Source organism: Phyllobates terribilis, unplaced genomic scaffold (assembly GCF_046119375.1).
Source record: "Phyllobates terribilis strain yellow unplaced genomic scaffold, ASM4611937v1 Scaffold_1__5_contigs__length_1240528914, whole genome shotgun sequence".
Lineage (NCBI taxonomy): Eukaryota > Metazoa > Chordata > Amphibia > Anura > Dendrobatidae > Phyllobates > Phyllobates terribilis.
In genome coordinates, this window is record NW_027362761.1 from 851,786,372 (window position 1) to 851,799,137 (window position 12,766).

The window sequence follows — 12,766 nt, forward strand, 5'->3', positions numbered from 1 at the left end:
TAAACAACTGACTATGTTCAAGGTATTTATGCATTTTTGTCCTTTTTATAGAACCCAAATGGAATAATTGTTCAGAAAGAAGAGAAGATAATTTTGAAGGGATTATCAGGAATGTCCTTAACGATTCCAGAGCTGGTCACGTAGGTTTTCTTTCTAATTTTTTTTTTAAAGAAATATTATATCACTCTAAATATCAATTATAAATTGTCACAACACACCACAGGAGTATTATAGGAAAAAAATATACTAATTAGCTTTCATGAAAGAAAGCTTTTTGTCTTTTGTCTCCTATTGGAGATAACTAACTACGTAATGAGCCAGTGTCCAAGTTTTTACCAGGCCTTGCAACAAGACTAAGGATACAGGTCTACCAGTATTTTCTCAAAAAACCAAGAGACCCAAGTGGAGGACAGCGAGTTTACACATATGATCAGTAATCAGGTAAAAGCCATGGCACCTGATTTAATAAAAGGGTCGTCTGATGGGAAAACACATTTAAGGTACGCTCACACTAGCGTATAACAGGGCCGAGTGCTATCCAATGTCTTTTTGGACAGAATCGGCCCAATGCTATACTATGGGACAATGCAGATCTGCGATTTATTTTATGCCAATTCGGCATGTCCTCCGAGTGCAGTCCAATGTACATTCACAGAGACAATGGAGAAGAAGAAGAAATTGCGTTCTCCATCTTCTCCGCACCTGTGCTGCCATTCTGTCATGCGAGAGAATCGGATCACAGTAAGACGACCCTCGGATCAGACTCAGACAAAGATTGTTCCGTGTGACATCAGCATAATTGGCCCGATTCTCTCGCATGGGAGAATATACGGCTGTGTGAGCGTACCCTTAAAGTTACAAGCACTATTAAAATTACTTTTGCATAAGATCAATTGACATAAATATTTAAAGCAAGAAAAGATATACAGTATATCCTGAAACACTTTTAAATAGTTCAATTGTTAAAATTGTATTACATTTTTTAAATAAAAATCTCAAAAGTCTGAATCTCGTTTTGCGGGGGGTTTGGACATAAGCCCCAACGTGAGCTGCTGAATGGGTGCCTAAAAACTGTGAAAGCACCTTAAGGTTTCCCTCACACACTCTCATCCCCACATTTTATTATATGTAACAAATATAGCAAAGGTACAAAAAAGAAGTGTGGATCAGCAGTGCAATATATACTGTAAAATGTGTTGCTTTCTTGCACACATAAATATTATTCATAATGCAAACATTTATAAAACATCCCCAAATCGACACATTACACACACAAGCTTATATAAACTATGTAGAGACACCAAACACTGCTGATAGACTGCATCTGACGTGCCCCCTGGGCCTGTGCTGTGCAGGGGATACCCGGAGCCGGATCGCTGGGGGTTGTAGTCTCAGTGTGGCGGTGACCCGGTCCGTGCCCAGGGCGGTCAAACCAGTGGCAGTCTTAGGTAATAACAATGTCTGACTACGCCACCCGTGGATTGCGGTCAGTGGGGACCGCCGCTGCGCTGCAGACCGCTGAGGCTGATGTAATTTGCGCAGCCGAGTATTGCCTCAGGGCAGCTAATGTGAGATGATGGGAGTGATGGTGTGAGCGTCCCGATAGTAATGGTGCTGGTGCGGCGATGAAACACAGAGACGTGTGGTGCAGTTCAGGGTCTTTACTGATGGTATAACGCAGACCCTCCCGGGAGTACTGGTTAGCAGTAGGGGCCTGGTCAGTCTGTGAGCAAGCAGGATCTCCCCTGGCCAGGTGGAGTTGTAGGCCTCCCCGACTATCTGCACTCTTTCCTGGCTACCTTGCTCTATGCGGGTAGAAGTAGCCCACGTCCCTGAGTATACCGTGTGGTGCTCACCCGTATGGCCGGTGACTTGGGGCCTTCCGTTAGCCTCCGCTTCACGATGGCGGTGCTGGTCCCTTGCTTGTGACCGTGCCTTCGGGTTTCTAAGGCCAGAGGACATGGAATCCCCTGCCGGTTGGATTCTGCTGCTGGACCTGGACGTCCCCACAGCCTCGGACTCCGTGTCCGGGTTTAGTGTCTTCAGCCAAGGCGAGCTTTCTAGCTTCCAGCCTCTGGCACTCGCTCCTGCTCCTACAGAGCTCCTGTTGTAACTCTCCCTGTGTCTGGAACTACACTACCTAATCCCGCCCCAGACCCAGTTTATAAGGGCAGATTCCTCCCCTCCCAGGTCTGGGTGGGCCGTGTTGCATGCTTAGGGCTCCTGACCAGAGAAACCTCCCACTTGCTCTCAGACATAATATCTCTATTACTGTGGCAACCAGACCCCTGGGGTGCCACATTCCCCCCTAGTAAATTTTAGTACTCCGGGACTAAACACATTTTTAAAGAAACATAAATACAAGGGTATAACAATAATACAATAACATATTTACAAGAAGCTTTAGTTCTTTAAAGGTCACGGCGTGTCCGCAACCGGGTGTCCATATCACCCAAGGTGAAGCTTTAAGCGAAGTAGGGGACCTGTCCAAAGCAAACCCCTTGCGTTGGCCTTGGGCGTGGCTGCAAGGCTGGAGCTAGCTACTTTGGGCCGCAAGTAGGCCACGCCAGACAGGTTTTCTCTTCCGCGGCCGTCTTCGCAAGAGAGGCACCAAGGTGCAACTATCTACAAAATTGTTCCGGTTATCCAGTGTCCATAGCCTGTTAGTCCAAAGAACCCTGCAGGGTAACTGAGAAACATAATTAATAACAGGCAACAACAAAAACCATAAACATTTTCAAGAAACAGGTAAACTTACAGTGCATTAGTTTATATTCTCCAGCGAGCGGGCATCTGACCTCTAGTGACTCTAGTGGACCTACGGAGCTCACTAACTGGTCCTGCACTACAGGGTGTAGGAGGTGTTATGGGCAAGCTGGGCAGCTGTCTGCGCACTCTTTGGCTCACTAGGGGCACGGCAGGCTCACTACTAGCAGAGGGTTGATCCTCCTGTGCTGCTGGTGTGGACTCTTCTGCCTCCTGGGCCGGCTGCTCTTCCAGCTCTACCTGGTCTTCTGTAGGCACTTGAGGGGCTGGCTGGAGAAATGTGAGGACGGGCACCACGATAGCGTTGTTTACTTATGTCCAGGACCGGGGAAAGTCTCAGAGTACGGTGCTGATCATTTCCACCTTTTCCTCTACGGGTTGAGGGTCTTCCTGATCTTCATCCGTGCTTTGCAACTTCTCGGGGCACTTTTTCAGGTGGTCTCTGGAAACAGTGGCTGTGGTCTCTCCTCCATCCTTGCTGATGACGTACACCTTTGGATTATTGTGGCTTGAGGGCAGTACGGTGTACGGGTCCTTTTCCCACTGGTCGTCCAACTTATGGAGCCGCCTTTTTCTTTTCAAGACCTGCTCTCCAGGTACCAGGGAAACAGCGGGAGCATGTTGGTTATAAGTCCTCTCCTGCCTTTCTCTTGATTGACAGAGACTTCGCTCGACGCTCTCTTGTACTTTCCGGTACTGCTGCTGCCGTTCTGTATCCCAGTCTGTCTCTGGCGAGGTGTCCTCTGGTATCAGGACTCCCATATCCAGGTCAACAGGCAGCTTACCAGGTCTTGCTCGCATTAGGTAAGCCGGGGTACAGTTGGTGGAACCTACCGGGATGTGGTTATACAGGTCCACCAGATCGGGCAGTTTCTCAGGCCACAGACTGCGTTCTTCCAGGGGCAATGTTTTTAGCAGATCTATCACCACCTGGTTCATCTTCTCGCAGAGTCCATTGGTTTGGGGGTGATAGGGCGTTGTTCTTATCTTCTTGCAGCCATACAGGTTGCAGAACTCCTGGAAGACCTCCGCTTCGAAGGCTGGTCCTTGGTCCGTCAGCACTTGGTCCGGGTACCCGTGTGGGCGGCAGAAGTGCAGCTGGAAGGCTCTGGCTGCTGTCTGAGCTGTCAAGTCTTTGACGGGGACCACCTCTAGGAATCGAGAGTAGTGATCCACGATGGTTAGGGCGTAGACATACCCGCTTCTGCTTGGAGCCAGTTTAACATGGTCCAGAGCGACCAGTTCCAGCGGCTGCCTGGTGATGATGGGCTGCAGGGGAGTCCTCTGGCTGGCACGGTCCCTTCTTCTTAGATTGCACGGGCCACAGTCTCTACACCACCTCTCAATGGCTCCTCTCATGCCTATCCAGTAGAACCGTTCACGCAGCAGGAACTCCAGCTTCTTCCATCCGTAGTGCCCTGCCCCATTGTAGTAGGCCTCCAGCACCATAGCTGCGTCCCGTCTCGGTACCACAACCTGCCAGATCAGCTCATGTGTCCGGGAATTGACCATTCTGCGGCACAACTTCTCCTTATAGAGAAACAGTCTGCTCTTCTCCGTCCACAGTTGCTTGGTCTCTTCCGGAGCGTCTGGGTCCAGGCGGGCGTCAGCCTGGGTCAGCATCTCCTTCACCAGACAGACTGCGGGGTCACTGTCTTGCATCTCCGCCCAGTTGTAGTGGGTTAAGGGGTTGAACGTAGCGGATCGCTGGCCCCTCACACGGTGGGAATACTGGGTAATCCCATGACGGTGGAACGCAGGGAGTTCGATCTCTTCCAATTCTTCTGGATCCTCCCCTTCGTCCGCGTAGGTTTGGCATCCTGGACAGGGCGTCCGCATTGGTATTGGAGCGTCCTGCCCGGTATTTGATCGTGAACTCCTAATTGGACAGGCGGGCCATCCATCTCTGCTCCAGGGCACCCAGTCTTGCAGTGTCCAGGTGTGTCAGCGGGTTGTTGTCCGTGTACACGGTGAACCTGGAAGAGGCAAGGTAATGCTTAAAATGTTCGGTTACTGCCCACACCACTGCCAGGAACTCTAGCTTGAACGAGCTGTAATTCTCAGGGTTTCTTTCCGTGGGTCGCAGTTTTCGGCTGGCGTAAGCAATTACCCGTTCTCTCCCCTGCTGGATCTGGGACAGTACGGCCCCTAGCCCGATGTTGCTTGCGTCCGTGTGGAGGATAAAGGGCTGGCTGTAATCAGGGTACGCCAGGATTTCATCCCCCATGAGGGCCATCTTCAGCTGGCGGAAGGACTCCTCTTCCAGCTTTTCCCATTTGAAGGGTGGCTTCTGGTTTTTGGCCTTCCTGGACTGGCCTATCAGGAGGTCCTGCATAGGAGCTGCCTTCTTGGTAAAACCGGGAATGAATCTTCGGTAGTAGCCTACCAACCCGAGGAACTGCCGCACTTCCTTTATGCTGGATGGTCTTGGCCAGTCCTTAATCACGGTGATCTTGTCAGGGTCGGGGGCTACTCCGTCAGCACTCACCACGTGTCCCAGGTAATGTACCTTTGGCTTCAGTAGATGACACTTTGAGGATTTTACCTTTAGGCCATAGCTTGCCAGGGCTTCAAACACTTCTGCCAGGTGTTCCAGATGGTCCTCATAGGTCTTGGAATAGACGATGACGTCGTCCAGGTATAGTAGGACCGTCTCGAAGTTCCGGTGTCCCAGACAGCATTCCATCAACCGTTGGAAGGTTCCTGGTGCGTTGCAGAGCCCGAACGGCATACAGTTAAATTCGCTGAGTCCCATCGGGGTGGTGAATGCGGTCTTCTCCCGGTCCGCCTCTGCTACAGGAACCTGCCAGTACCCGCTAGTGAGATCCAAAGTAGAGAAGAAGTTAGCAGATTTTAATGCAGCTAAGGACTCTTCTATCCTTGGTAACGGGTACGCATCTTTGTGTGTGATACGGTTGACCTTCCTGTAGTCTACACACATTCTCATGGTGTTGTCTTTCTTTTTCACTAAGACTAGTGGAGCTGCCCAGGGGCTACAGCTGTCCCTAATTACCCCAGCCTCCTTCATGTCTTTTAACATCCCCTTGGCGTGTTGGTAGTGTGCAGGGGGTACGGGTCGGTATCTCTCCTTTATGGGAGGATGGTCTCCCGTGGGGATGTGATGTTCTACCCCCTTTACTCACCCGAAGTCTAGCGGGTGTTTACTAAACACTCTCTCGTACTCTTGAACCATCCGATAGACTCCCTGTTTTTGGTGTGAGGGAGTGGAGTCAGTACCCAAATGCAGTTGCTGACACCAGTCCTCCATTGGTTTCTTAGAGCCGTTACCTTCCTCTGGTTGAGATGGAGGCAAGGGTTCCACGGCCTGTACAGAGTTCTGGTTGATGGTGAACAATTTGGCTATTGTGGCATACCGGGGCAGGTATACTTCTCTCTCCCCGATATTTATGATGCGGACGGGCACCCTCCCATGGCGTACATCGACCACCCCCCGTGCTGTCAAAATGGTGGGCCTACTGTCTGAGTAGACGGGTTCTACCATTGCTTGGTAGTCTCTACCTCTTAGACCAATAGCTGCCCGGCACCAAATAATCATCTCACTTTTTGGGGGCATGGCAATAGGGAACGGGTCACACATTCTCACGCTACCTATCTCACCACCAGATAGTTCCACTTGTTGCCGTTTCATCAGTGCCCGGATCTCTTTTTGGAGGACACGCTGCTGGCTGGAACTGGCGTTCTTGGCAACCTGTTGCAAAATAAGAATCACCTCTGCAAGACAGTTTTCAATTACGTTAGTACCTAGGGTTATTTTTGGGTGACTCTCGCGACGGTCAATGTCCACAATGATCAGTCCTTGTGCCGGCAGTTCAACTTTACCGACCTTGATGGTCACCTCCTTAAATCCTATCTGTGGCACGGGCTGACCATTGCTGGCTATAATGCTCAGGTCGTCGTCTGGGTAGCGGGTTATGTCCGAGTCATTCCAGTACCGCTTGAAGAGCACGTACGGGATGGTGGTGACCTGTGACCCGGTGTCTAGTAGGGCACTCCTAGGAATGCCATGCAGTACCACAGGCAAGACCGGACGTCCCCCTACGTATTTGTCATGCCAGTTTGATGGGCCTGATGATCTTATGCCTGGGGGTTGGCCCTCTACCCCAGGTTGTGCCCGTTTAAATGACAGTACCTTGCCATATGTCCGGGTTGATTGCAGCGGCGGCAGATAGGTCGTCCGTCCTCGTTGTATCTGTCGCTGGGTCTTCCTCTGGCCGGTGGGGTCCTCTTCAGTCGGCGCCACGGGACGTCCTCCGGTCCGGATGCCAGCTGGATCTTTCCTGGAGAAGAGACCTGTAAAGACTGCACAGTTCTGGTTAGCGCTGCAACGCTCTTAGTCAGCTCTTGGACCTGATGGTGCAGGTCTGTTGCCGGGTTATTTTTCAAAGCCTGCGCATCAGCTCCCACAGGCCCTGCAGACAAGGGCGCCGCGTCCTGGTGATAAGTGATAGCAGGGCGCCTGTGGGTCACAGCGCCACCTGGTGCCGGTTCTCGGAGCACCCGGATGGCTCTGTCCTTGAACTGTGCAAAGTCCAGGTCAGGGTCCTGTAAGGCCATTGCCCGCAACTGGGTTCGGTGGGTATTGCACAGTAGACCCTCAATTAATTGTTCGGTCAACAGCTTGTCTTCATTTCCCACGCTGTCAGGGTCTGCCTGCTTAATGGCTCTCAGGGCCTCTTGTAGGTTTAGAGCATAGTCTCTTATACTTTCATGTGCCCGTTGTTTGCACCCGTAAAATCTGAGTTTTATCTCGGCTGAGGTGCGGGTGTCAAATGTGTCTTTCAGCCGGGCTAGTATCTCTCTGACAGTCCTCTTCTTCCCAGATGACCAGGACTTTACCTCCCTTTGGGCTGCCCCGATTAACTGGGCCACCAGAATGCTCACTTTTTGCTCTTCTGTGAGGCGGTATACTTGGAAGAGGCTATCAAGTCTTTCCCTAAAGTCACTCAGGGTATGTGACTCCCCTGAGTACTGGGGTAGCCAGGTTGCGCCCGGGATATAGGGCATGGTGAAGGGCATGACCGCAGCAGCGGTTGCGCTGGCGGCCAGTGTGGCAGTGGAGCTCCCCTCGGTGTCCGACATCCTCCTTCCCCCCCTAGTGGACCGTGGCCAACCTTGCGATGCTCTTCTTCCGTAGGCCGCGGCTCCGCAGTCGATCGTCGGGGTTGTGGACCTGGCGTCGCGCTCCGATGACGTCAGCGTCGCTCTTCCTTCCTTCCAGGACCTTACGCAGCGTCGGAGCGTGGGGCGGAGCTTCGGATCTCACGCGCTTTCGGCGTCCACGCCCCTCTTCTTCCTGCGCGGCGTCCCGAAGATGGCGTCTGAAGGCGGGAAGCAGCTGCGGATGGCGGGAAGACGGCAGAAGACGGCGGGAAACGGTCCAAGATGGCGTCTGATGGCGGGAAACGACTCCGGACGGCGGGAAACTTCACCACAGGTAAGTATAAAAGTCTTTTTCAGGCACGCAGTACCCGGTGGTTGCGGGCACGAAATCCTGCCGACTACGCCAAAGTTGACGCGCCCCCTGGGCCTGTGCTGTGCAGGGGATACCCGGAGCCGGATCGCTGGGGGTTGTAGTCTCAGTGTGGCGGTGACCCGGTCCGTGCCCAGGGCGGTCAAACCAGTGGCAGTCTTAGGTAATAACAATGTCCGACTATGCCACCCGTGGATTGCGGTCAGTGGGGACCGCCGCTGCGCTGCAGACCGCTGAGGCTGATGTAATTTGCGCAGCCAAATATGGAATAACTCCCCACGGGAGAAGTATTGCCTCAGGGCTGCTAATGTGAGATGATGGGAGTGATGGTGTGAGCATCCCGATAGTAATGGTGCTGGTGCGGCGATGAAACACAGAGACGTGTGGTGCAGTTCAGGGTCTTTACTGATGGTATAACGCAGACCCTCCCGGGAGTACTGGTTAGAAGTAGGGGCCTGGTCAGTCTGTGAGCAAGCAGGATCTCCCCTGGCCAGGTGGAGTTGTAGGCCTCCCCGACTCTCTGCACTCTTTCCTGGCTGCCTTGCTCTATGCGGGTAGAAGTAGCCCACGTCCCTGAGTATACCGTGTGGTGCTCACCCGTATGGCCGGTGACTTGGGGCCTTCCGTTAGCCTCCGCTTCACGATGGCGGTGCTGGTCCCTTGCTTGTGACCGTGCCTTCGGGTTTCTAAGGCCTGAGGACATGGAATCCCCTGCCGGTTGGATTCTGCTGCTGGACCTGGACGTCCCCACAGCCTCGGACTCCGTGTCCGGGTTTAGTGTCTTCAGCCAAGGCGAGCTTTCTAGCTTCCAGCCTCTGGCACTCGCTCCTGCTCCTACAGAGCTCCTGTTGTAACTCTCCCTGTGTCTGGAACTACACTACCTAATCCCGCCCCAGACCCAGTTTATAAGGGCAGATTCCTCCCCTCCCAGGTCTGGGTGGACCGTGTTGCATGCTTAGGGCTCCTGACCAGAGAAACCTCCCACTTGCTCTCAGACATAATATCTCTATTACTGTGGCAACCAGACCCCTGGGGTGCCACACATCCATATGAATATATAAATGAAAAATCTTTTATTCTATTTTGCTACAAGCTCTCTATTTATCAAGAGTAAATTATCTCAGACAGGAGATTGCATATAGCTTGTGGCCAAATTAAACTATTTTATTATATGTTTTATATTTTCAGCTTTGGCACATGGAAAATCATTGCGAAATTTAGACACGCACCGCAGAAAGAATATACCACACAGTTTGAGGTGCAAGAATACGGTGAGCATCTATTCTAGTAATATGGTCCTGAAGACCAGAATATTTTTGCTCAGTCAACAGATTGTAGGCGGTATGATCTTTGTATGGTTACTCCGAGAGATGGATAGTTTAATGCACTGAAAATAGACCTGCTGTGGAGCGACTTCAAGTCGAATCTCCTCTAATTCATAGGTCCCTGCAATTTTGAACATTTTAAGATTTCATTCATGGAGGTTGGGCCAAAAAAAAATGCTCGCCTCTATTTCATACACACACAAGACAGAGAGCAGGCTAATAAGGGGTGGCTGCGCAGGTTTCCCCATAATGCCTTACAACTTCGACATCATATGATCTAGTGCAGCTAATCAAGGGGGGACTATCACAGCTACTATAAAAAATGAAGGCTGACCAAGCAGCGCAATTTTAGAATCTTACAGTGTAGGTTTAGAAGGTCATAGTGTACATTTTATTCCAGATAGGGATTAAAAAAAAGGCTAAATTTGATTAAGGAGTACTACTGCAGTGATTCATGTGATATAAGGAGGCGCTGTACCTGCATAGTCATTCAGTGTGACTGTGAATTGATTGATCTGAGATATACCACATTAACAGCACCTTAATACCTTAATACCAGTATCCTTCCAAGGGTGGAATCTCAGGGCCATAGATTCTCTCATGTGAGAGAATTGTGCCGATTATGCTAATCTCACTTAGGTCAAACTCTGCGAGGAGTTTGATCCAAGTGTCACGTCAGTGTGATCCGATTCTCTCATATGCGAGAATCACAGTACAGAAATTAATTTCTCCATCTTCTTCATTGTCTTTGTTCGCGTACATCGGACTACACTCGGATGACATCCAAGTGCAGTCCGATGTTTTACATGCACCCATGGACTTGTATGGATGCACGTGATCCAGATGCACTCGCAGCATGCTGGGATTGTTTTCTCATGCTGAATTGGCATGAGAAAAAATTGCAGATCTGCACTGCCCCATAGTCTAACATTGGGCTGAATGCTATCCGATAAAACATTGGATAGCACTTGTCCGTGTTATACGGTCGTGTGAGCTGGCCCTTACACTGCAAACAAGGAGAACAATTTAATACCCCTTTGTCCAAATTTTTTATTTGATTTGATTTATTTTTTCCATAAAAAGACAAAAGAAAAATCTCTACAATCCAAATATGTAAAGACAACTAACAAACTTACAAAGTGAGTGTGTAGTTGTGTGTGTGTATATATATATATATATATATATATATATATATATATATAGTGACAAAGTCACTGGTAAGGTGATAGAGGGAAGATATGTTTCACAGAGGCAATTAGCTTCCGTGAATTGAAACCATGAAGTTTGCTCCAGCATGTTATTTGCTGAGAGGGTTCAACCTCCATTTTAAAAGGGAGTGTTTTTTGTGAATGACCATTGTGAAGGGTGGGAGGTCATTCACCATATCTCCACCTCAGGGTGTGGTCTGGGGTTTAAATACTCGGCCTGCTGAGGCGTTCAGTGAGTCTGGAGAGAGCAACTCCAGACATCTACAGTACAGACTAAAAGTTTGGACACACCTTCTCATTTATAGATTTTTCTGTATTTTCATGACTATGAAAATTGTACATTCACACTGAAGGCATTAAAACTATGAATTAACACATGTGGAATTATATACTTAACAAAAAAGTGTGAAACAACTGAAAATATGTCTTATATTCTAGGTTCTTCAAAGTCTCCTCTTAACAGGTGCTTTGCTGGTGACACTGTTGGGGATTTATTCAAAATTGAAGGCATACTGAACCAGCATGGCTACCACAGCATCTTGCAGCGGCATGCTATTCCATCCAGTTTGCGTTTAGTTGGACCATCATTTATTTTTCAACAGGACAATGACCCCAAACACACCTCCAGGCTGTGTAAGTGTAGCGCCCCGAGGGTTCGGTTGCTACAGGGGTATTGCACTTCAACCAGAGGTGTGATATTCCACTCCCAGGTAAGGATGGAGTGTGGACCAGGGCTCAGTTAGCTGCATACACACACTCACCCCATTTCCGGGGGATAGCTCGACGGTGCTCCCATTTATGCAGTCACAACTGACCATGTCCCTGGTTGGAGTGGGGAGGGGGGAGAGAACCCAGTGATGTAGGAGCAGAGGGGATGGTTTCTGGGGCATAGGAAGGAGCTCATTGGGTGCAGGTCACCTGAGCTCATACACAGAGAAGCAGATAAAAGGTGGGGGCCATCTTAGGAGGGAGTTCAGTTCAGTCCAGTTCAGAAGGGAGAGAGAGCTGAGGCTCAGCCTGAGCTCAGCTCCACGAGGCAGGCCTGGAGAGAAGGCCGGGGCCAGAGAGAAGAAGAGAAGAAGGAGAAGGAAGGAAGGAGAAGAGACAGAGGAGTAGAAAGGCTCCAGAAACAAGAAGGCAGAAGGGACCCTAAGAGAGCAGAACGGACAGCAACCATTGCAAACCCGTGTTATATCGGGTGAAGGGTCAGGCTGTGGAAGGGTACCGGATTCCCAAGTTGGTGGAGGTAAATTATCCCTCAGCCAAGAACCGGAGGTCGTGATCATTTATTGGTGCGACCCCACCGCCAAACCTGCTAGGAAGGCGCCATATAGGATAGCGGGAAGCGGAGGCCAACGCTTGCCCGACACGGTCCGCGGTAGCTGGACAGAAGATTGGTCACTGGTGGGGCACGAGAGGCCAGAGAAAGGACAGAAGGGGGTCCTGTGCCATACTCCTGAATTGCCTGGGGGTTGACCGAGCCCCTCACCTGGTGGACGCAGCACGGCTCGGGCAGTCCTTGCCGACGGAAGTGACTTGGATAACAATTGTGAGTAAAAGACCTTGGACTGCATCATTGGACTCTGTGTGATTTCTGCTGCGCCTGCACCATCACCCCCCAGCATCCATATACACTGCCCTGAGGCTACACTCTTCCCGTGTGGAGTTATCCCATCCCTGCGCTGCGCATCAACACCAGCCTCAGTGGTCTGCCTCGCAGCGGCAGTTATCTCTGACCGCAATCCACGGGTGGCGTAGGCGGACATTCAAATCACTGATAAATAGACTGCCACAATTTGGTCTGACCGCCCTGAGCCACGGGATCGGGTTGCCACTACTACCCCCATCAGCACCGTACACAAGAAGGCCTGGTTCCGGGTACTTCACGGCCCAGGGGGCGAGTCAGCTTTTGGCGCAGTTGGCAGGATTGTGACCAACCCGCCACAAACGGGTATTGCGTGCCTGAAAAGAGACTG

The 12,766-nt window shown here is 50.7% G+C and overlaps 1 protein-coding gene across 2 annotated transcripts in view; it reads left to right on the forward strand.

Moving 5' to 3' along the window:
- Positions 1–12,766, forward strand: part of LOC141153543 (venom factor-like) — a 309,206-nt gene that overhangs the window by 39,368 nt on the left and 257,072 nt on the right. For both annotated transcript variants that reach the window (XM_073638454.1, XM_073638462.1), the window contains exons 5-6: positions 52–140; positions 9,446–9,528. In XM_073638454.1, the coding sequence (XP_073494555.1) occupies positions 52–140; positions 9,446–9,528 (172 nt within the window). The remainder of the gene's footprint in view (positions 1–51; positions 141–9,445; positions 9,529–12,766) is intronic.